We start from the raw sequence: 23146 nt of genomic DNA, 5'->3' as shown, positions 1-23146 counted from the left end.
TCCAATGTCTCATGTTCACATGGTCCACAAAATAACTTATAGTGGTCAGCCTCAATAGTTTTCTTCATTGAGACAGGATACTACCAGGACATTGTTTCATGCATTATACAGCATGATGGACAAGAATACTTTAAGTCGGTGCTTGTCTCTTGGTAGTACTGGGCGGTCATTGCCTAAAGATCATTATTAGGACCAGGGGATATTCCTTATGTGGCCTGACCAAGGACAACTCTGGGTTGTTATTGTAGGCTATGACTATAATCGGGTCCCAGAGTTTCTCCTACTTGTCCTTCTTAGTGGTCTTTCCACATGGTCAATAAAACTCCCTGCCCTAATCATAATGTACTGTACATTGCTTCCTGATAGAGCATGGCAGATGGAGAGGGCTTTCCGGACAGCCCTGGGGCTCCTACAGCCAGAGGTGGTCTTCATTTTGGGAGACATCGTTGACTGAGGGGAAAAGGAGCTCCTCAAAGGTTTGTTGATAGCCACTGCCGGTTATTAGACCACACACAGCACCAACAGCTGGACTACTCAGGATAGTATGTGATCATGTCTTTTAGCACATAAGGGGATCTGTGTGTATGTGTGTGGTCTAATTACCAACAGTGTCCATCATTTATTCTAATTCCTAATTATATTGTATTATCTCCCACTTATGACATAATGGTATGATTTAACCCCAATCCAACTGATTGAGGAAGTAAATAACAGTAGTGGCCCAAATGGTTTGTGTTGGGAGGAGATGGAGACATCCTACTGTGTATAGTGCTGAGAGGGGTTCAGGCAGATGTTGATACCCCAGCTCAAACATCTCTGTAACACTTTACTTGACACTGAGTGTCATAACACGTTATGACAGTCAGAACCATGTCATCATATGTCATAACAGCTAACATAACTTTTCATAACCTGTCATAGTTGGGGGCGGCAGGTAGCCCAGTGGTTAGAGTGTTGGACTAGTAACCGCAAGGCTCCAAGATCAAATCCCCGAGCTGACAAGGTAAAAATCTGTCGTTCTGCCTCTGAACAAGGCAGTTAACCCACTGTTCCTAGGCCGTAATTGAAAATAGGAATTTGTTCTTAACTGACTTGCCTAGTTAAATAAAGGTAAAAGTATATAATAATAATAATAACATGATCATAACACAGTCATGACCCATATATTTCCACCTGTTGTGACATATATTGCGTTATTTTATGGCTGGTTAAGTGTCTACATATTTCAAATAACGTAGAAAATACACTTTATGTCATGAAGCATTATGACCATTCTGTGTCATTTTACTTGGACTAAGACAATACACTTTATGACACTGTTAAGAAGCATTATGACCATCATAATTATATAAGCCGCATTGGCCTGACACATACAGTTGAAGTCAGAAGTTTACATACACTTAGGTTGGAGTCATTAAAACTTGTTTTTCAACAACTCCACAAATTTCTTGTTAACAAACTATAGTTTTGGCAAGTCGGTTAGGCCATCTACTTTGTGCATGACACAAGTCATTTTTCCAACAATTGTTTACAGACAAATTATTTCACTTATAATTCCCTGTATCACAATTCCAGTGGGTCAGAAGTTTACATACACTAAGTTGACTGTGCCATTAAACGGCTTGGGAAATTCCAGAAAATGATGTCATGGCTTTAGAAGCTTCTGATAGGCTAATTGACATCATTTCAGTCAATTGGAGGTGTACCTGTGGATGTATTTCATGGCCTACCTTCAAACTTAGTGCCTGTTTGCTTGACATCATGGGAAAATACAAAGAAATCAGCCAAGACCTCAGAAAAAAAATTGTAGACCTCCACAAGTCTGGTTCATCCTTGGGAGCAATTTCCAAATGCCTGAAGGTACCACGTTCATCTGTACAAACAATAGTACGCAAGTATAAACACCATGGGACCACACAGCCATCATACCGCGCAGGAAGGAGACGCATTCTGTCTCCTGGAGATGAACGTACTTTGGTGTGAAAAGAGCAAATCAATTCCAGAACAACAGCAAAGGACTTTGTGAAGATAGTGGAGGAAACAGGTACAAAAGTATCTATAGCCACAGTAAAATGAGTCCTATATTGACATAACCTGAAAGGCCGCTCAGCAAGGAAGAAGCCACTGCTCCAAAACCGCCATATAAAAGCAAGACTGCGGTTTGCAAATGCACATGGGGACAAAGATTGTACTTTTTGGAGAAATATCCTATGGTCTGATGAAACAAAAATAGAACTGTTTGGACATAATGACCATCGTTATGTTTGGAGGAAAAAGGGGGAGGCTTGCAAGCCGAAGAACACCATCCCAACCGTGAAGCACGGGGGTGGTAGCATCATGTTGTGGGGGTGTTTTGATGCAGAAGGGACATGTGCACTTCACAAAATAGATGGCATCAGGAGGTGGGAAAATTATGTGGATATATTGAAGCAGCATCTCAAGACATCAGTCAGGAAGTTAAAGCTTGGTCGCAAATGGGTCTTCCAAATGGACAATGACCCCAAGCATACTTCCAAAGATGTGGTAAAATGGCTTAAGGACAACAAAGTCAAGGTTTTGGAGTGGCCATCACAACACCCTGACCTCAATCCCATAGAACATTTGTGAGCAGAACTGAAAAAGCGTGTACGAGCAAGGAGGCCTACAAACCTGTATCAGTTACACCAGCTCTGTCAGCAGGAATGGGCCAAAACTCACCCAACTTATTGTGGGAAGCTTGTGGAAGGCTACCTGACACGTTTGACCCAAATTAAACAGTTTTAAAAGGCAATGCTACCAAATACTAATTGAGTGTATGTCAACTTCTGACTCACTGGGAATGTGATGAAAGAAATAAAAGCTGAAATAAATCATTCTCTGTACTATTATTCTGACATTTCACATTCTTAAAATAAAGTGGTGATCCTGACTGACCTAAGACAGGGAAGTTTTACTAGGACTAAATGTCAGGAATTGTGAAAAACTGAGTTTAAATGTATTTGGCTAATGTGTATGTAAACTTCCGACTTCAACTGTACATGCCCTTATGTCAGTCATCAGTCAAAAAGAGGGTGTCTTGTCCTGCTCCTGAAATCTGCTCCTGCATTCATCAGCAACAGATCATTGGGTGGGTCTGATATTGAGGTGTACGCAATTACAATGATCATTTTTTGTGGTCAGTTAAAAACATATACAGTACCAGTAAAAGGTTTGGACACACCTACTACTTCCAGGGTTTTTCTTTATTTTTTACTATTTTCTACATTGTAGAATAATAGTGAAGACATCAAAACTATCAAATAACACCTATGTAATCATGTTGTAACCAAAAAAGTGTTAAACAAATCAAAATATATTTTATATTTGAGATTCTTCAAAGTAGCCACCCTTTGCCTTGATGACAGCTTTGCACACTCTTGGCATTCTCTCAACCTGCTTCATGAGGTAGTCACCTGGAATGCATTTCAATTAACTGGTGTGCAATGATAAATGTACGTTTGTGGAATTTTTTTCCAGAATGCTTTTCAGCCAACCAATTGTGTTGTGACAAGGTAGGCGAGGTATACAGAAGACAGCCCTATTTGGTAAAAGACCAAGTCCATATCATGGCAAGAACAGCTCAAATAAGCAAAGAGAAACGACAGTACATCATTACTCTAAGACAAGAACTTTGAAAGTTTCTTCAAGTGCAGTTGCAAAAACAATCAAGCGCTATGATGAAACTGGCTCTCATGAGGACCGTCACATGAATGGAAGACCCAGAGTTACCTCTGCTGCAGAGAATAAGTTCATTTGAGTTACCATTCTCAGAAATTGCAGCCCAAATAAATGTTTCACAGAGTTCAAGTAACAGACACATCTCAACATCAACTGTTCAGAGGAGACTGCGTGAATCACGCCTTCATGGTCAAATTGCTGCAAAGAAACCACTACTAAAGGACACCAATAATAATAAGAGACTTGCTTGGGCCAAGAAACACGAGCAATTGACATTAGACCAGTGGAAATCTGTCCTTTGTTGGGATTTTTTGGTTCCAACTGCCGTGTCTTTGTGAGACGCAGAGTAGGTGAATGGATGATCTCCGCATGTGTGGTTCCCACCATGAAGCATGGAGGAGGAGGTGTGATGGTGTGGGGGTGCTTTGCTGGTGACACTGTCTGTGATCTATTTAGAATTCAAGGCACCCTTAACCAGCATGGCTACCACAGCATTCTGCAGCAATACACCATCCCATCTGGTTTGCACTTAGTGGGACTATCATTTGTTTTTCAACAGGACAATGACCCAACACACCTCCAGGCTGTGTAAGGGCTCTTTGACCAAGAAGGATAGTGATGGAGTGCTGCATCAGATGACCTGGCCTCCACAATTACCCATCCTCAACCCAATTGAGATGGTTTGAGATAAGTTGGACCGCTGAGTGAAGGAAAAGCAGCCAACAAGTGCTATGCATATGTGGGAACTCCTTCAAGACTGTTGGAAAAGCATTCCAGGTGAAGCTAATTGAGAGAATGAAAAGTGTGCAAAGCTGTCATCAAGGCAAATGGTGGCTACTTTGAAGAATCTAAAATCTGAAAAATATTTTGATTTGTTTAACACTTTTTTGGTTACTACATGATTCCATATGTTTTATTTCAGAGTGTTGATGTCTTCACTATTATTCTATAATGTAGAAAATAGTAAAAAAAAAAAAAAAATTGAATTAGTAGGCGTGTCCAAACATTTGACTAGTACTGTATATATATAACATAAACATACTGTTGACAAGTGGTGTATTGGAATGGTGTAATGGAATGTTTTGCCTTGTGTGGTAGGTTTTGTAGGTTGACACTCTCATGTAGGTGTCATAACCAGCCATAAATCAAATCCAATTATATTGGTCGCAAACACATATTTATCAGATGTTATTGCAGGTGTAGCGGGTGTAGTCAAATAACGCAATATGCATTGTCACAACAGGTATAAATATATGTGTCATGACAGTGTAATGACCATATTATAATGGGTTATGACAAGTTATGCCAGCTGTTATGACATATTATTAACGTGTTATGACGCTGGGTGTCAAGTAAAGTATTACCAACTTCTCCTCTGTGACAATCTGAATATGAACCTTGTGCTCTTCAGGACTGGGAGGCTGATCTTCCAACACCCCAGTGATATGGAGCTAATAGCCATCATTGAGAACCACAACATCGACTTCCATCATGGGTATGTTAAGTTCAGAAGTCTCACTGTTAAATAGAAGCTACCAAGTGATGCTCACTTGGTAGCCCTGGTAACATTCTTTCTCTTTGAACAGGATGAACTGGCACAAACTTGAACGCTTCGAGAGGGTGTTCAACGTCACCTCTGCCCGGATTGTAACCACAAAAGGAGTCAAGTAGGTCTAGTGTAAATAGCAACATCTAACAGTTTAACAATGTGTGGTTTGTGGTTAGTCACGTTAATGTGTTCCTTAGCTTCCATCATTGCACCGTCATTAATGTACATTTTGTATGCGTGTGTGTTTCCCAATTTAGCTTTGTGCTGGTGAACAGTACGTATGGCTATGCATGGAGACCGTTGCCCCATCTGCGAGCATGTGGAGAACGAGCTGTACAGCCTCTCTCAGGCTCTCAACTGCTCTGTGCAGGTGATCTTCATCACAATCATCATCCTCGTCAATGCCACACAGCACACAACAAACACTCACACACACAGAGCATTTGAGAGAAGCAGAGATTTGAGCATTGACTAAATAAAGCTGTTTCTCCCCCAGATGCAATCAAGTCCCAGAGCCTCCATATGGCTTTTACGTGTTACTCAGTGCCAAACAGATTTGTGGGTAAAAATATTTTGGGTTAATCCCAGACATTAGCCATAAATATCCCAAAAAATGTTGGCCCCAAATGTCTTATGAAACTTGGTCATTATTATATTGTCACAAAAGATAAAAGCTTTTCCCTACACATTGTCAACATACTGTTACTCCCATTGTCAATGTCAAAGTAGATTGTAATGATATTGTGGATATCACAGAGCCATCGGTCAAGCCGCATGAGAAGGTACTGTCAGGAGGATATGCGGAAGTTTCCCCGCCCATTGCCTATCATTTTACAGGTACGACTTGGTGTGCGCGTGCGTATCAAATCAATAAAATAGAATGTTATTCGTCACATGCTTCATGAAGAACAGGTGTGGACTAACAGGGAAATGCTTACGGGCCCTTCCCAACAATGCAGAGAGAGAGAAAATAGAGAAATAATAGAAAAGTAAAACATAACAATAATAAAAGTAATAATAGATACATAATGAGTAACGATAACTTGGCTATATACACGGGGTACCAGTACCGAATCTATGTGCAGGGGTACGAGGTAATTGAGGTAGATATGTACATACAACTAGGACTAAATGACAGATAATAAAAGGTAGCAGCAGCGTATGTGATGAGACAAAGAAGTTTGATGTCCTGGATGGCAGAGAGCTTGGCCCCACTGATATACTGGGCCGTACGCTCAGCCTTCTGTAGCGCCTTGTGGTCGGATGTCAAGTAGTTGCCACCAAACGGTGATGCTCTCAGCGGTGCAGCTGTTTAACTTTTTGAGGATCTGAGGGCCCATCCATGCCAAATCTTTTCAGCCTCCTGAGGGGGAAAAGGCGTTGTCGTGCTCTCTTCACAACTGTGTTGGTGTGTGTGGACCATGATATATCCTTAGTGATGTGGACACAGAGGAACTTGAAGTTCTCGACCCGCTCCACTACAGCCCCATCGATGTGGATGGGGGCATACTCAGCTGTCTGTTTCCTGTAGTCCACAATCAGCTCCTTTGTCTTGCTGACGTTGTTGTCCTGTCACAGAGTACAGAAGGAAACCCAGTGTGTGCTTGAGAGTATTTTAGCTTACATTTACAGTAAGTCATTTAGTAGACGCGCTTATACCTTATTTACATAAGTATTCAGACCCTTTACTTTGATAATCGAAATTGAGTTTAGGTGCACCCTGTTTCCATTGATCATCCTGGAGATGTTTCTACAACTTGATTGGAGTCCACCTTGGGTAAATTCAATTGATTGGACATGATTTGGAAAGGCACACACCTGTCTATATAAGGTCCCACAGTTGACAATGCATGGAGCATAATGGTGTGGGGAATGTTTTCCTGGCACACGTTAGGTCCCTTGATATCAACTGAGCAACGATTGAACGCCACAAGGTATCTGAACATTGTTGCTGACCAAACCCAATAGAGTATATTTGGGAGGAGATGGAATGGGCTGTTTGCAGCATGAATGTACCGCCGTCCAATCTGCAGCAACTGTGTGATGCCATTGAGTCAATATGGACCAACATCCCTGTGGAATGTTTCCGACACCTTGTAGAATCGATGCCCCGAATAATTCAGGCTGTTCTGGAGGCAAAGGGGGTCCAGGCCGGTATTAAATGGGTGTACCTAATACAGTGGCCACAGAGTGTATTTGACCACATCTGTATCATTAGCATTCATTAGCATAGTTCACTCACATAATGTACTAAGTGTGGCAGGTTGCCTAGCGGTTAGAGCGTTGGGCCAATAACTAAAAGGTCGCTGGTTCGAATACATGAGCCGACTAGGTGAAAATCTGTCGATGTGCCCTTGAGCAAGGCATTTAACGCTAATTTTCTCCAAAGGTGCATACTTGGTCCAAACACACCAAGACAGTCGTGAAGAGGGCACAACAAAACCTTTTCCCCCTCAGAACACTGAAAATATTTGGCATGGGTCCCCAGATCCTCAAAAAGTTCTACAGCTGCACAATCGAGAGCATCCTGACCAGTTGCATCACCGCCTGGTATGGCAACTGCTCTGCATCTGACCGTAAGCCGCTACAGAGGGTAGTGCGTACAGCCCAGTACATCACTGGGGCCAAGCTTCCTGCCATCCAGGACCTATATACTAGGCGGTGTCAGAGGAAAGCCCATAAAATTGTCAGAGACGCCAGTCACCCAAGTCATAGACTGTTTTCTCTGCTACCGCACGGCAAGCGGTACCGGAGCACCAAGTCTAGGACCAAAAGTCTCCTTAACAGCTTCTACACCCAAGCCATAAGACTGCTGAACAATTAATCAAATGGCCACCGGACTATTACATTGCCCCCCATGTGTTTTGTACACTGCTGCTATGCATAGTCACTTCACCCCTACCTACATGTACAAATTACCTTTAACCTGTGCCCTCGCACACTGACTCTGTACCGGTACCCCCTGTATATAGCCTCATTATTGTGTTACTTTTTATAATTTTTTTCTTTGGTTTATTTGGTAAATATTTTCTTAACTCTTCTTGAACTGCACTGTTGGTTAAGGGCTTGTAAGTAAGCATTTCACAGTAAGGTCTACACTTGTTGTATTCGGCGCATGTGACAAATAAAGTTTGATTTGACTACTATGGCCGACTCTTTAAACAACACGTTTCACTGCATCTATCTGGTGTATGTGACAATAAAACATCTATTTACTGTTTGTTGACCTTTTCTGTGGGCAGCACTACCCTATGTACTACCTGAACGATGTAGAGTGCACTGGGCAGGATGTCGCCTCTCCTGAAGAGCGCCACCAGGTGTTCCATGAGCATTATGACATGCTATACCAGGAAGCTTCTCAAAGGGTGAGTTTAAATACACAGAACTATCACTCACACATGGGATTCATCTCTATTGTCTGAAGTGGTCTCTGCTTGCTTTCATAACTCGTTTTTTTCCAGATCAGTGCAGATGAAGGAAAGGTCCCAACAGAGGAAGCCACTTCAGACTGAGATAAATCCCTAAGAATCATTCTGAAGGGTATCTTTTTGACTGAAAACAATAATAGGTCGTCACTTACAAGCTTGTGATTGGAGAAATATGATGGATTCTTTTGGTTCCACTCTGCAGTTACTTTGTTATTTTCCGCCCCGCCTTATCCTGAGTGGCCACACCCACAGTGCCTGTAAGGTGGTTCATGACAACAAGCACCCAGAGATCAGCGTTTCTTCCTTCAGCTGGAGAAACCGCAACAACCCCAGCTTCATCCTGGTAACTTACTGTCAGGGTTGGGGTCAATTCCATTTCAATTTAAGTTTACTTCATGAATTTAAATATAGTGTTAGAAGGGTAGAGAATCGGGACACAACATCCCTCTCCCTGCAGGGCACCTTCTCTCCCACGGACTTCCAGTTGGCTAAGTGCTTCCTGCTAGAGGAGAGCAGCATGGTGGCCATCTACCGCGCCACAGCCATGGTCGTCTCCCTCATGCTCATGGCCCACCTCCACTTCTCAAAGAGCTTCATGCTCCTAGCCACCAGCCTCATGGGCAAGCACAAGGGCCTGTGACTGTTATAGTGAGTGTTTCCCCTAGATCAAATATTTATTATTTCCTTGGCAGGCCACATAAAAATAGGCCCCTGAAGCAGCATTCAGGGTAGCAAATAAACCAAGTGTGATTGAAATCAAAGTAACGGTAGGGGACGTCTCATCTGTGTGACCGACCACCTTTGACCCCCTCACCCTGACCATGTTCATCCCTGAGACCAAAGAGACTGCAGTAGGGTTGACACTCCTGACATCCAAACCAACAGCACATTTTAAAGGGCCTTGGTCGCTCTTTGTTGGTGCATTTTAATAGCGTGCACTGATGTTATCCGTTCATTCTCTTTATAAATTATTGGCAACTGAATGCGGTTTTTTGACCTTTAAATGTGACCCGGACAAAAACAGTCGAGGGAAGACGGTGGAACTGGGTTTCTTGCAACTGTAATTTATGCATATACAAAGTGTACATAAGTGTCATTTTCCCACATATTCAGTTTAGACAAACCAACAAAAACAAAAAAAACAAAGGTCTTCTGATGTGCCTCTTTATTAAAATAAAAATACTTTTTGTATTCCTTAAAGGCCTGAAAACACAAACGTTATCACATCTACCTCCTCGCTCTGAGAATAGACTTGCACATTGAAAGCTTCTGTTCAGTGTAAAGAATATCCTGTCTAACTGTGCCCACGCTCACAATGCCTGTGCCATTGTGAAGGGATCTCTATGACCGAAGGATCACTACTTTATCATCTCGTCTCATTCTATATAAGTTGATGCCTATGCATCTGTATGCATACATACGTTCTAGACATTCATAAATATGTATACGCATAGGCACACACATTACTATGTATAATTGTACATATAGATTTATAGAATATATGTATATCTTTATAAATGTATATGTACATATATATTAATATAAAATGCACATGTACAATGTACATATACAATGCATGAGTACATGTGTGTATATATGTTTTACAGTACATGCATGCTTTGAAGCACACATACACACACATTTACTGGCACGCGCATGTATACATCTCATACACACTTCATATCTAAAAAGATGCTTCCTACTGTAGTAAAACAACGCCAGGTTGCGATTTGGACACGTCAATGGATCTTCCAATGTATTAAAGCTGAGAATCAGAAATAAAAATATACATTTTCACCGTCGAAACGAAAGAGGATGAAGGCATGTCTCTGGCTGCGACCTGGGGTCACTGCGGTAGGTAAGTGGTTAATTTGCATAATGTATACAGGATTTGTTTTTTTGTTTTTTACACCGCACAAATTTTTCTGCCGTTTTCTACTAAAGAACATTTTCCTTTTTTATAAACCAGAAAAACTAACCTCTACAGAGAGAGAGAGAGAGAGAGAGAGAGAGAAACTCCCTGCCTGCAGTCTCTACTGTCAGATAGAGTTTGACATCAAGCTGTACAGCGCAGTCAAAAACATACATCAGAGCTCAATTTACAGGTACAGCCATTATCAAGGCACAAAGATATTCTACAAGAAGTTTTTTCTCTCAATAAAGTTGTACAAAATAACATTACATTTTGCAGTCTGTACAAGATAATCAACCTTGCACAGTGTGCAAGATAATAAACTAAAACAAAAAAAAATATATATATATATATATATATATATATAACTATTGCCCAAGAGGATCTAAGTCAAAAAGGACTGTCTGTGGGCAAATCAAAGTGAGTGTGGTATTTCTCTTTCCATCTAGACACGTGGCAGAATGCTGCTGCTGCCCTACGGCAGGAGGTGCATTGGACTCAAACTCCCAGCATCCTCCTGGTCTCCCACAAGCCCCACCCCCCCTATGCTAATTCTACAGCTCTCAGCATCCACACAAAGGCAGTCTGAAAGCCTCTCTCTCCATCATGTTGCAATAAAAACAAACAACCCCAAATAAAAAGTGACAGAGTAATAAATATCTCGGTGCTACATCATGTGTATACTTCCTTGACGGCGTTAAGTTACCTGATGCAAAGTGCATTACATCTCCTGCCCGCCCCACCGCCCCACTCCTTCATCAAGTACTCAGAGCAGAATAGAGAGAGAGAGAGAGAGCAAAGCGGAGTAATCCATGCAAAGGAGTGTCGGAAGGTTGATTCCAACTCTGGAACCAACACACACAGGAGTTACCTCATTAGATACCTCAACTCTCTCACACAGACACACACAAATGCACAAACGTACACACAAATGCACAAACGTACACACACACACACACACACACACACACACACCCCATCTGACAACATCAGCTGGTCCAGATCCAACCCCAACAGAAACTACAGAAGACTAGTTCAAATCAAAAAACTACAAAACAAGATGTCTAAAAAGGCTTAGTGGAATGAGCAGAATAAAGGCATTTGAAATAAAAGACTGAGGCACACACACATCCTTTCCCATCCCCACTTATACCTACAAAATAAGAGTAAAAAATGGGCCAAAATTAAAGAACAAAATAAAACCAACAATGGCAAACAAAATGACAGCATTGTGATGCTTCAGTAGTTCTCCTGGTCCCTGTGGTGAAAGGAACTTGTGTTTTGGGAGTGGAAACAAACTGCACCGGGATTGGCCCAGAGCCGACTGGATGGTGGGCTGCGACCAATCACAAGAGTTCGTACTGGCGCAGGTGCATCCTCTGGATGATGTCTCGGCAGTCGTTGAAGACGCGGCGGATGTTCTCCGTGTCCACGGCGCAGGTGAAGTGGGGGTAGCAGTAGTGCTTTCCGTCGCCGCTCGCCGTGCTGATCCTCTGTGGGGAGACATGCACATTTCTGTTAACTTCCTGAATTGAAACGGAAATGACCCCAAACCTGAAATGGTTAACACTACAATACAAGCATCTACAGTCAGTACATAGAATGAAAATTGTACGTACAAGGAACTCATCTCGGATGAAAAACTTGGCCCGGGTCACTTTAGGGTCTTCTCCAGGGTCTGGAACGGCTGTTCAGAAAGAGACAAACAGAAGAAATCCAGGTTCATCAGTACAAGGATACCATATCATTAGGACAGGATGTAGTGCAGTGGCTGATGACAGTATCTGCAATCAAATGTTTATGGAGCATCTCTAACTAGTGCTCTCCGTGCTCCAAACTATTCTTTGATTTCATTTGACGATAGGGAAGAAAGGCATGTTTATGCTATTGTTTACATACTGCAACTGAGTACCCGGGATTATCTATAAGTTAGAGGGTCATATGAGGTCTAAATAAAGGTTTATTCCAGGGCCCGCGCAAATGATTCCATTTGAGTCACAAATTTCAAATGTGCGAGTCGCCAAAATGGGATAACCTTTGTATACATCTTGAGGATCGGTTTGGAGGTCCTTCACTGCGAAGCAACAACAACGATTTAGGGGCACGCTTCGTTGCTGGAAGAGTGTAATGTGTGGGTCTCTTAGGTTAGTAAATCTTCTTAATTATTATGATCAAGTTTTACTTAGAGAAACAGAGTGTTTTCCGCACATCTCAGTACCCACCTTCGGCTGGCACAGTATAGCGAGCGTACTCAGGGAAGTAGTCTTCAAGTTTGGATTTCCCTGCTAAGATCTTGTCAGCCAGCATATCCTGCTTGTTCAAGAACAGGATGACTGAAATGGTCCGTAAAAATCTGAAAAGAAAGATTGTAAAGAATGACGTGACTAGACAGGCATTTAAACAATGACACTGTGTCAGAGTTATTGGAATGTGAATGGATGGGTTCAAAAATAAAATAGCTCTATCCATCTCTCATGTTTTGCTTCTGTTTGACCGATTCACACTGATATCACCACCTTGACTGATTAAAACTAAAATGGGAAGCACGCTTCAGTCTGTTACTATTATTACTGTCAATCGCTAAAAGTACATCCTCTTACAATAATATATAATCCATTGGTCATATTATTATACATGTAGTGTTGCAATGTAATTTAAAACAAATGTTCACCAAGAATTTGCTACAGAAATAAACAAAGCTGGTTTGAAATTAATTCCGTTTGCAAATGTATTGCAAGTATATTGAAATCACAACAAAATGGAATGCAAACGTTATATTCGCCTATTACTAAATCTGGTGTGAAATTTTCATTAGGGCATAATTGAGTCGGGAGAGGGCAGAGAGCCTGATTAGGTGCCCAGGACCAACCTGTTATTCCAGATGCTCTTGAAGAGATCCAGGGATTCCCGGAGTCTGTTGGTGCTGTTGTCTTCCCTTATGACCATGTTATAACTGCTGCTTGCCGCCACAAAGATGATGGCCGTCACGTCTAAAAGAGATAAGAGCACATTAAATGGGTTGTTTTAGCATGAATGGTGCATATTGGTGCATAATGGTGTGTATTATAAGGACCAGACGCAGTGACATCGTAAACCATGTAATGTTAAAGGAAAATTCCACTAAAAGACTATCTTTAGTCATGTTTCATTAGTCCACTGTTGATACAGTCCAAAAACGTCACACTATGACACCTTCTGTATTTTATGTTACTTGGTAGCAACTAGCTACAGACCCTGTGTTGCGGATCATTTACAACTAGTTTGGACTGTCCAAACTGTAACATTCACGTTAATCTCAGGCTTCACTAACTAACGTTACAGTTTTAAGTGGAGATACTCTTTGCTACTTTTCAAACGAAGACTAAGTAATATTTGACATAAAAAGTTGCTATATATGCCTTCTCTTTTATTCATGAGGAGTAATAGCCGAGAGAAGGCAGGAGACACTTTGTTTTGTTCAGCGTCACATTGGTTAGACTGCTCCCTGTAATGGATCAGTCGTCCACCAGGCTACACTCTACGATTAGAGGGAGGTGGGCGTTGGGTGTCTCGGTTAGGGAGACAGGGGAATGGGGTTCAGTGTTTTACTTTTAGGATAGATTTATGTTTGTTTCAACAGATCCTCACTACAAAATACTAATGTGGTCCTTGTGGTTACTAAACATACACTATCATCCCTGTTAACCAACCCGTTCACACACCCCAATATCCCGGACCTGTGTTTTAATTGTAACACACATCTAGGCACCTTGTATCATTGCCCGTGGGAGTGTGCTGAGATAAACATTTTGGAGCTCAGTGCTGCACTATATCTCTGAGATTACCCCAATACCATTAATCCCTAAACTTTGTGACCTAAATCTTTACCCAGACAATATCTCTTTACATAGGAGAGAGAAGGAAATGGTTGACCTCTGTCTATTACAAGCTAGATGTTCAATTTCTCTCCTCTGGAAGTATGTCAGTTTCCCCCCACTTGGTCATTGGTTAAAACAACAGATTCTTATCTTGTCAGCTCGGGGATTCGATCTTGCAACCTCTCGGTTACTAGTCCAACGCTCTAACCACTAGGCTACCTGCCACCTACAAACCGGTGATATTGTAGAAGCATTGGAACTGTACATCTGTATATTCTAAAGAAATTGATATGAATATTGGCTATAGTTCAAGCATAATGATAATGTGAGGACTTTTTTTCTCTTCCGTTTATCTGTTGTTAAATGTTGGGTTGTTGTTATGTTTTTGTCTTTGGGTTGAGTGAAAAATAATAATTGTATTTCTGTAATGGTTGACTTATTTGGAACTAATACATACGTGTAAAATGATATATATTTTTAAATGGACTAATTAAACAAATAGCAAAATAGGAGATTTTTGAGTGGTATTTTACTTTAATGAACTCTTCCATATAAAATGTGGAAGTGGATCCAGATGGTATACAATGCTGAGCTACTGTGGCACAGTCCCTGTTCCACCACAAGACGGTCAGGAGTTAACGCAGGACTTCCGGTTTCAGGTAAGGTTACTCATTAAGCGAGCATGGTTCACTGAACCACCAACACTACTCTTGCAAAACAACATTGTGGGCAGCAAAATTATACACATAATCCAAACTTACCATTGAAGCACTGGATCCATTTTCTCCTCTCGTCTCTCTGGCCACCTACATCAAACATACTGGGAGGGAAAGAAAACTCTATAACAGATGGTCCAATGTGTGAAGGTGCCTATTTAACTCAAACATGTCTTGATCTCAAAACATATCTTATTTGTCACATGCGCTGAATCCAACAGGTGTAGACCATATTGTGAAATGCTTACTTACAAGCCCTTAACCAACAATGCAGTTTGAAGAAAATAGAGTTAAGAAAATATTTACAAAATAAACAAAGTAAATATTTTTACAAAATAACAAGACTATATACAGGGGGTACCTGTACCGAGTCAATGTGCAGGGTACAGGTTAGTTGAGGTAATTGAGGTACAAATCACGGACAAATTGAAATGGACAGCGTGGTGACAGCATGGTGAAGAAGGCGCAATAGCGCATCTTCAACCTCAGGAGGCTGAAGAAATGTGGCTTGTCACCTAAAACAGTCAAACTTTTACAGATGCACAATCGAGAGCATCCTGTCGGGCTGTATTGCTACCTGGTACAGAAACTGCACCGCCCTTAACCGCAAGGCTCTCCAGAGGGTAGTGCGGTCTGCACAACGCATCACCGGGGGCAAACTACCTGCCCTCCATGACACCTCAGTACAGGTGCATCAAAGCTGGGACCGAGAGACTGAAAAACAGCTTCTATCTCAAGGCCATCAGACTGTTATACAGCCATCACTAACATAGAGTGGCTGCTTCCAACAGACAGACTCAAATCTCTGGCCACTTTAATAAATGGACTTAATAAAGGTATCACTAGTCACTTTAATAATGTGTACATATCCTACATTACTCATAAGTAAAACTGTATTCTATACCATCTACTGCATCTTGCCTATGCCGCACGGCCATCGCTCATCCATATATTTATATGTACAGTTGAAGTTGGAAGTTTACATACACTTAGGTTGGAGTCATTAAAACCACTCCACAAATTTCTTGTTAACAAACTATAGTTTTGGCAAGGTGGTTAGGATATCTACTTTGTGCATGACACAAGTCATTTTTCCAAAAATTGTTTACAGACAAATTATTTCACTTATAATTAATTCACTGTATCACAATTCCAGTGGGCCAGAAGTTTACATACACTAAGTTGACTGTGCCTTTAAACAGCTTGGAAAATTCCAGAAAATTACGTCATGGCTTTAGAAGCTTCTGATAGGCTAATTGACATCATCTGAGTCAATTGGAGGTGTACCTGTGGATGTATTTCAAGGCCTACCTTCAAACTCAGTGCCTCTTTGCTTGACATCATGGGGAAATCTAAAGAAATTAGGCAAGACCTCAGAAAAAAATGGAAGACCTCCACAAGTCTGGTTCATCCTTGGGAGCAATTTCCAAACGCCTGAAGGTACCATGTTCATCTGTACAAACAATAGTACGCAAGTATAAACACCATGGGACCACACAGCCGCCATACCGCTCAGGAAGGAGACGTGTTCTGTCTCCTAGAGATGAACGTACTTTGGTGCGAAAAGTGCAAATCAAATCCAGAACAACAGCAAAGGACCTTGTGAAGATGCTGGAGGAAACAGGTACAAAAGTATCTATACCCACAGTAAAACGAGTCCTATATCGACATAACCTGAAAAGGCCGCTCAGCAAGGAAAAAGCCACTGCTCCAAAACCGCCATAAAAAAAAGACAGACTACGGTTTGCATCTGCACATGGGGACAAAGATCGTACTTTTTTGAAAAATGTCCTCTGGTCTGATGAAACAAAAATAGAACTGTTTGGCCATAATGACCATTGTTATGTTTGGAGGAAAAAGGGGGATGCTTGCAAGCCGAAGAACACCATCCCAACCGTGAAGAACGGGGGTGGCAGCATCATGTTGTGGGGGTGCTTTGATGCAGGAGGAGCTTGTGCTGTTCACAAAATAGATGGCATCATAAGGAAGAAAAATGATGTGGATATATTGAAGCAACATCTCAAGACATCAGTCAGGAAGTTAAAGCTTGGTGGCAAATGGGTCTTCCAAATGGACAATCACCCCAAGCATACTTCTAAAGTTGTGGCAAAATGGCTTAAGGACAGCAAAGTCAAGGTATTGGAGTGGCCATCACAACACCCTGACCTCAATCCGATAGAACATTTGTGAGCAGAACTGAAAAAGCGTGTGCGAGCAAGGAGGCCTACAAACCTGACTCTGTTACACCAGCTCTGTCAGGAGGAATGGGCCAAAATTCACCCAACTTATTGTGGGAAGCTTGTGGAAGGCTACCCGAAACATTTGACCCAAGTTAAACCATTTTAAAAGGCAATGCTACCAAATACTAATTGAGTGTATGTAAACTTCTGACCCACTGGGTATGTGATGAAAGAAATAAAAGCTGAAATAAATCATTCTCTCTACTATTATTCTGACATTTTACATTCTTAAAATAAAGTGGTGATCCTAACTGACCTAAGACAGGGAAGTTTTACTAGGATTAAATGTCAGGAATTGTGAAAAACGGAGTTTAAATGTATTTGGCTAACGTGTATGAAACTTCCGACTTCAACTGTACATATTCTTATTCATCCCTTTTCATGTGTGTGTATAAGGTAGTTGTTGTGAATTTGTTAGATATTACTGCATTGTCGGAACTAGAAGCACAAGCATTTCGCTACTCGCATTAACATCTGCTAACCATGTGTATGTTACCAATACAATTTGACTTGATTGGACTTGAATATAGTGCCATTCGGAAAGTATTCAGACCTCTTGACTTTTTCCAACTTTTGTTACGCTACAGCCTAATTCTAAAATTGATGAAAAAACATGTCTCAATCTACACATAATACCCCATAAAGACAAAGCAATTTTTTGTTGACATTTTAGCTAATTTACAGCATTGAGTCTTCATAGGTATGATGATACAAGCTTGACATCTGTATTTGGGGAGTTTCTCCCATTCTTCTCTGCAGATCCTCTCAAGCTCAGTCAGGTAGGATGGTAAGCGTCACTGCACAGCTCTTTTCAAGTCTCTCCAGAGATGTTTGATCGGGTTCAGGTCCGGGCTCTGGCTGGGCCACTCAAGGACATTCAGAGACTTGTTACGAAGCCACTCCAGCATTGTCTTGGCTGTGTGCTTAGGGTCGTTGCCCTGTTGGAAGGTGAACCGTCGCCCCTGTCAGAGATCCTGAGTGCTCTGGAGCAGTTTTTTTTAATCAAGGATCTCTCTGTACTTTGCACCGTTCATCTTTACCTCAATCCTGACTAGTCTCTCAATCCCTGCCGCTGAAAAACATCCCCACAGCATTATGCTGCTACCACGCTTCACTGTAGGGATGGTGCCAGGTTTCCTCCAGATGTGACACTTGGCATTCAGGCTAAAGAGTTCAATCTTGGTTTCATCAGACCAGAGAATCTTGTTTCTCATGGTCTGAGTCTTTAGATGCCTTTTGGCAAACTCCAAGTGGGATGTCATGTGCCTTTTACTGAGGAGTGGCTACCGTCTGGCCACTCTACCATAAAGGCTTGTTTCGTGCAGTGCTGCAGCGATGGTTGTCCTTCCGGAAGGTTCTCCCATCTCCACAGAGGAACTCTGGAGCTCAGTCAGTGACCATTTGGTTCTTGGTCACCTTCTCGACCAAGGCCCTTCTCCCTCGATTTCTCTGTTTGGCCGGGCGGCCAGCTCTAGGAAAAGTCTTGGTGGTTCCAAACTTCTTCCATTTTAGAAGGATGGAGGCCTCTGTTCTTGGGGACCTTCAATGCTGCAGAAATGTTTTGGTACCCTTCCCCAGATCTGTGCCTCGACACAATCCTGTCTCGGAGCTCTACGGAGAATTCCTTCGACCTCATGGCTTGGATTTTGCTCTGACATGCACTGTCAACTGTGGGACCTTATATAGACAGGTGTGTGCCTTTCCAAATCATGTCCAATCAATTGAATTTACCACAGGTGGACTCCAATCAAGTTGTAGAAACACCTCAAGGATGATCAATGGAAACAGGATGCACCTGAGATCAATTTCGAGTCTCATAGCAAAGGGTCTGAATACTTATCTAAATAAGGTTTCTGTTTTTTTATTTTTAACACATTAGATTTTTTTTATGAGAGACCTTTTTCGCTTTGTCATTATGGGGTATTGTGTGTAGATTGATGAGGGAAACATTTAATTTAATCCATTTTAGAATAAGGCTGTAACGTAACAAAATGTGGATAAAGTCAAGGGGTCTGAATACTTTCCGAATGCACTGTAGGTGACTTATAGAATAGGGATTTCTCAATAAAGACCTTGCAATACAGTTGATTGGACTAGTTTTCTACATGGAGTGATGGAAACAGAGCTCCTGTGGGTAAAGTTAACCACTACACTAAACCACTTGGCAGTATGTTGAGTTCCTGTGTCGTGGTGTTGTAGAGCAGATACTGCTTTCCTATTTAGCGTGCATACGTTAGACAAAATTGTAATTTCACAATGACAAAAATAAACAAAAAACTAAAACCTAACAAACAAAAGGCAACAATGCTTTGCATGATATCCAGTTAAACTGACGACGACCCTCCCACTCTTTCTGCCAAATTCTTTTCCTTTGCTCGTTTTCCTTAATAGGATGTCGGTGGGCAGAGCCAGGAGGATCGTCAGCGAAATGGGACACACCTGGGCTCGGGTCTGTCCCGGGGATAGATGCACCTTCCCCCCCATACCTTGAGGAGACTCTCGCCATGCAGACACACTTGTTTTTAGTTGTGGCATTTTGGGGCTTCTTTGTGTTTATTTGTTTTGGCAACTCTCAACACCCATCATTATCACCATCTATGCAGTCATCCACTCACTTGCACTACGAGCACCATTGTTATTTGTATATAGTTTACTTTGTTTAAGAAATAAATTTTTGTTATTGCTTTCTCTCCGCGTTGTCTCCCTCTTTGTTATGGGCTACGAGCCGGTTCGTAGCAAGTGGGGGCTCATCCGGGATCATAAAGTTGGTTCCTAGACATTTTGGCGTATAGTATTTTGTTGCATTATGATGGGTTAATGCTAATTGGAATGCGCTTTGGTTGGTTTTCACTGCCCAGTCTTATAAGTGTTCGGTATAGTGCCTTAGAGACGTATCAGTGATTTTGGTTGTCCTGTGATGTCATCAAACAGGTGCGTTGCCTTAAAGTATGCCAGTAGGCCTAATACTTGTGTTGTTAAGCTAACTGGAATGAGTATAATGTTTGGGAGAAAACGCCGAGTTAGTGTTTGATAAACTCTGTAGGTGCTTTGTTTGCATCTTTTGTTACAGCTTTTTTGAGTTGTGCTGTTTGGTGCCCAGTGTTGGTTGCCTTTTTGTTTGTTTGGTAAAAACTTACCACTGCGGTGGATAGTTGGTTGTGTGCTGCATTGGAGAGAGTAACATTGGTTAGTTTCCAGGCCCCTGCCCAGGCTGGAAACTCTTGCTCTACTCGCTGTTGGGACATTGGTCCGGGGAGGTGAGTACAATCGGCTGTGTACCTCAGTGGGTGATTTGGGTAGGGTAGTGCCATTTGCTACCGGGAGCTATAGCCTTTCTTTTCCCCTTTTAGGCTTGGTGACGTGTTCCACTTTGGAATATGTTGGGCATGCTTATTTTGTTATTTTTGTGCGGTGTCCGTGGATGGAGTACTTGTCTCGGGGGCACATCCGTGGCTCGGGGGGGGCGTTGGGGGGGTGATCTGCCAGCGTGCTGGGGAATTTTTCCATGCTCGCGAGCTACAGTACGTAATTACCCACCGCAAATCCGCACGAAGATTAGGGTTGAGGTATTGCAGGATTTGGGGAAGCTCCTTATATATCTCATCTCTCTTCTGTGGTGCCCAGTGTGATTGGCACTTCTCTTGTTGTGGTCCGGTCTGGATTTTTTTTCTGTGACTGACGTCTTCAACAAGAGCGGTTAAAATCGGTTAGGGAAGCAAAGCTCTCGGGGGAGAGTTTGCTTTGAGAAGGTGACCCTGATTTACCTATGGGTCACTCCTCTCTCGGTCGTGTCCCGGACACATTTGATATTGTTGGAAACTTACGGCTGTTGCCAAAATGTAATGAGAAAGACCCCGAGACGTTTTTTCCGTTGTTTGAGCGTGTTGCTGACGCTAGGATTTGGCCTGATTCTGAAACACTTTAAATGTTGCAGTGTGTGTTGACTGGTAAAGCGCAGGAAGCATATTCAGTTCTTAGTGTAGCCAACAAATGTCAGCTATGCTAAGGATAAAATGGCTGCGTTACAGATTTACGAGTTGGTTCTTGAGTCTTACCGCCAACAATTTAGAACTTTAAATAGGCTGATAAACAGACTCATGTTGAGTTTGTGCGAGAGTTATCTTCACATTTCAATCGCAGGTGTTCCGCCCCTGCGGTTATGACTTTCCCGGGGCTGTGATCTGGTTATGCTATAACAATTTAAGGACACAATCCCTGAGCAAATAGCCACGTACATTAACAAACAAAAAGGGAAGACCGTCTCTGAAGCTGCGATTATGGAGGACGAGTATGTTTTGACTCAGAAAACTGCCTTTGCAGGGCCCCGTATTCGGAATGAGTGGGGACGTTCAGAGAGATTTGGGCCTCGCCCACCGAGATACTCTGGTTCACGGGCAGAGCTTCATTTATCCAGGGTTGAGCCTGGCTCCTGTGGCATAGCAGGCTTCAGTCAAGAGTGTCACTACTGTCAGAGTTCAGGTCATTGGAAAAACAAATGTCCTGTTCTCAAGGCTAAGGGTAAATGCATTACTCACGCTAAAGTTAAACCAAAGCCTACGGTGTTTGCAGCGCCGGTCCCGCATCAGTTCACTCCGTCTCATGCCCAGGGGCATGTGAAAGTCCCAATTGACCCAGATTACTTACCGTTCATTACGGAGGGTTTTGTGTCTCTGTTAGGAAGTAACGACTTAGTGCCAGTGAAGATCCTGAGGGACACAGGTGCTTCTAAGTCGATTGTGTTAGAGTCTGTTACCCTTCTCTGCTGAGACTAAAACACTATTCCCTGAATCAGTAAGGGGAATCGGGTTGAACACTGTCAGTTCTATTACATAAACTGATGTTGGATTCTGAAATGGTGAAAGGTGAGGTTGTTGGAGGCGTGCAGGATTCGTTGCCTATTGAGGGTATCAACGTTATCCTTGGGAATAACTTCGCTGGTGAGCATGTATGGCCTGTCGAGTCTCCATCTCCAAAGGTTTCCGCTAAGCCGTCGTTTGTAGGGTTTCCCGATGAGAGCGCGCAGAGTTTCGAGTGCGTGCACGTGGTGACGCGGTCCATGAGCCGTGGCGACCTGGTCACTGAGCTGGCTAACGATGTTACAAAGAAATCTGTCACTACTTTACCTGTGATCCTGTTATCTGTGGCCCACTCCAATCTAATCAAGGAGCAACGGTCTGACCCCACATTAGAAGAGTTGCGTGACCAAATTGTGCTTGTGGAACAGTTTGGCGATGTCGCCCATGGCTATTTTCTCCAGGATGATGTCCTGATGAGAAAGTGGGTACCTCATAGTAGTTGTTTTGTGGGGGAGGCTATTAGTCATATTGTTGACCCAGTTAAGTTGTGTGAGTTGGTGCTGAAAACTTCCCACGACGATGTTGCTGGACATCTGGGCGTGAGGAAAACCTACAATCGCATACTGAGACATTTCTTTTGGCCTAGGTTAAAGAGGGATGTTTCTGCGTTCATAAAAACCTGTCAATTAATGGGTAAACCTAATCAAGCCGGTACTGCTGTTTCCTATTCCTGTACTCAGCCAACCTTTTGAGTATCTGATTGTTGACTGTGTTGGCCCTCTGCCTCGCTCTAAGAAGGGTAGTAGTTACCTGTTCACTGTGATGTGTGTCAGACCACTAGGTTTCCTGCTGCCTATCCTCTCCGGTCTATCACAACTAAGTCCGCGCTAAAAGCTTTGACTCAGTTTCTCGCTGTTTGGAATCCATAAGGTTATTCAGAGTGACCAAGGTT

At 42.4% G+C, this 23146-nt stretch overlaps 1 protein-coding gene and 1 pseudogene across 3 annotated transcripts in view; one reads left to right on the top strand and one right to left on the bottom strand.

Annotated features, from left to right (window-relative positions):
* The first annotated feature begins 369 nt into the window (after positions 1-369).
* On the top strand, positions 370-9889 carry LOC106590321 (metallophosphoesterase 1-like; annotated as a pseudogene).
* gnal (guanine nucleotide binding protein (G protein), alpha activating activity polypeptide, olfactory type) overlaps positions 9824-23146 on the bottom strand; it is a 67604-nt gene continuing 54281 nt past the window's right edge. For all 3 annotated transcript variants that reach the window (XM_014181226.2, XM_045711020.1, XM_014181227.2), the window contains exons 8-12: positions 15204-15262; positions 13455-13575; positions 12808-12938; positions 12205-12272; positions 9824-12078 (exon numbers count right to left, since the gene is read on the bottom strand). In XM_014181226.2, coding sequence (XP_014036701.2) covers positions 11932-12078; positions 12205-12272; positions 12808-12938; positions 13455-13575; positions 15204-15262 — 526 coding nt within the window. In that variant the 3' untranslated portion in view covers positions 9824-11931. The remainder of the gene's footprint in view (positions 12079-12204; positions 12273-12807; positions 12939-13454; positions 13576-15203; positions 15263-23146) is intronic.

This window comes from Salmo salar, chromosome ssa29 (genome assembly GCF_905237065.1).
Source record: "Salmo salar chromosome ssa29, Ssal_v3.1, whole genome shotgun sequence".
Taxonomy (NCBI): Eukaryota; Metazoa; Chordata; class Actinopteri; order Salmoniformes; family Salmonidae; genus Salmo; species Salmo salar.
Note: the sequence above shows the minus strand (reverse complement) of the source record. Positions and strands in the feature narration are given on the sequence as shown.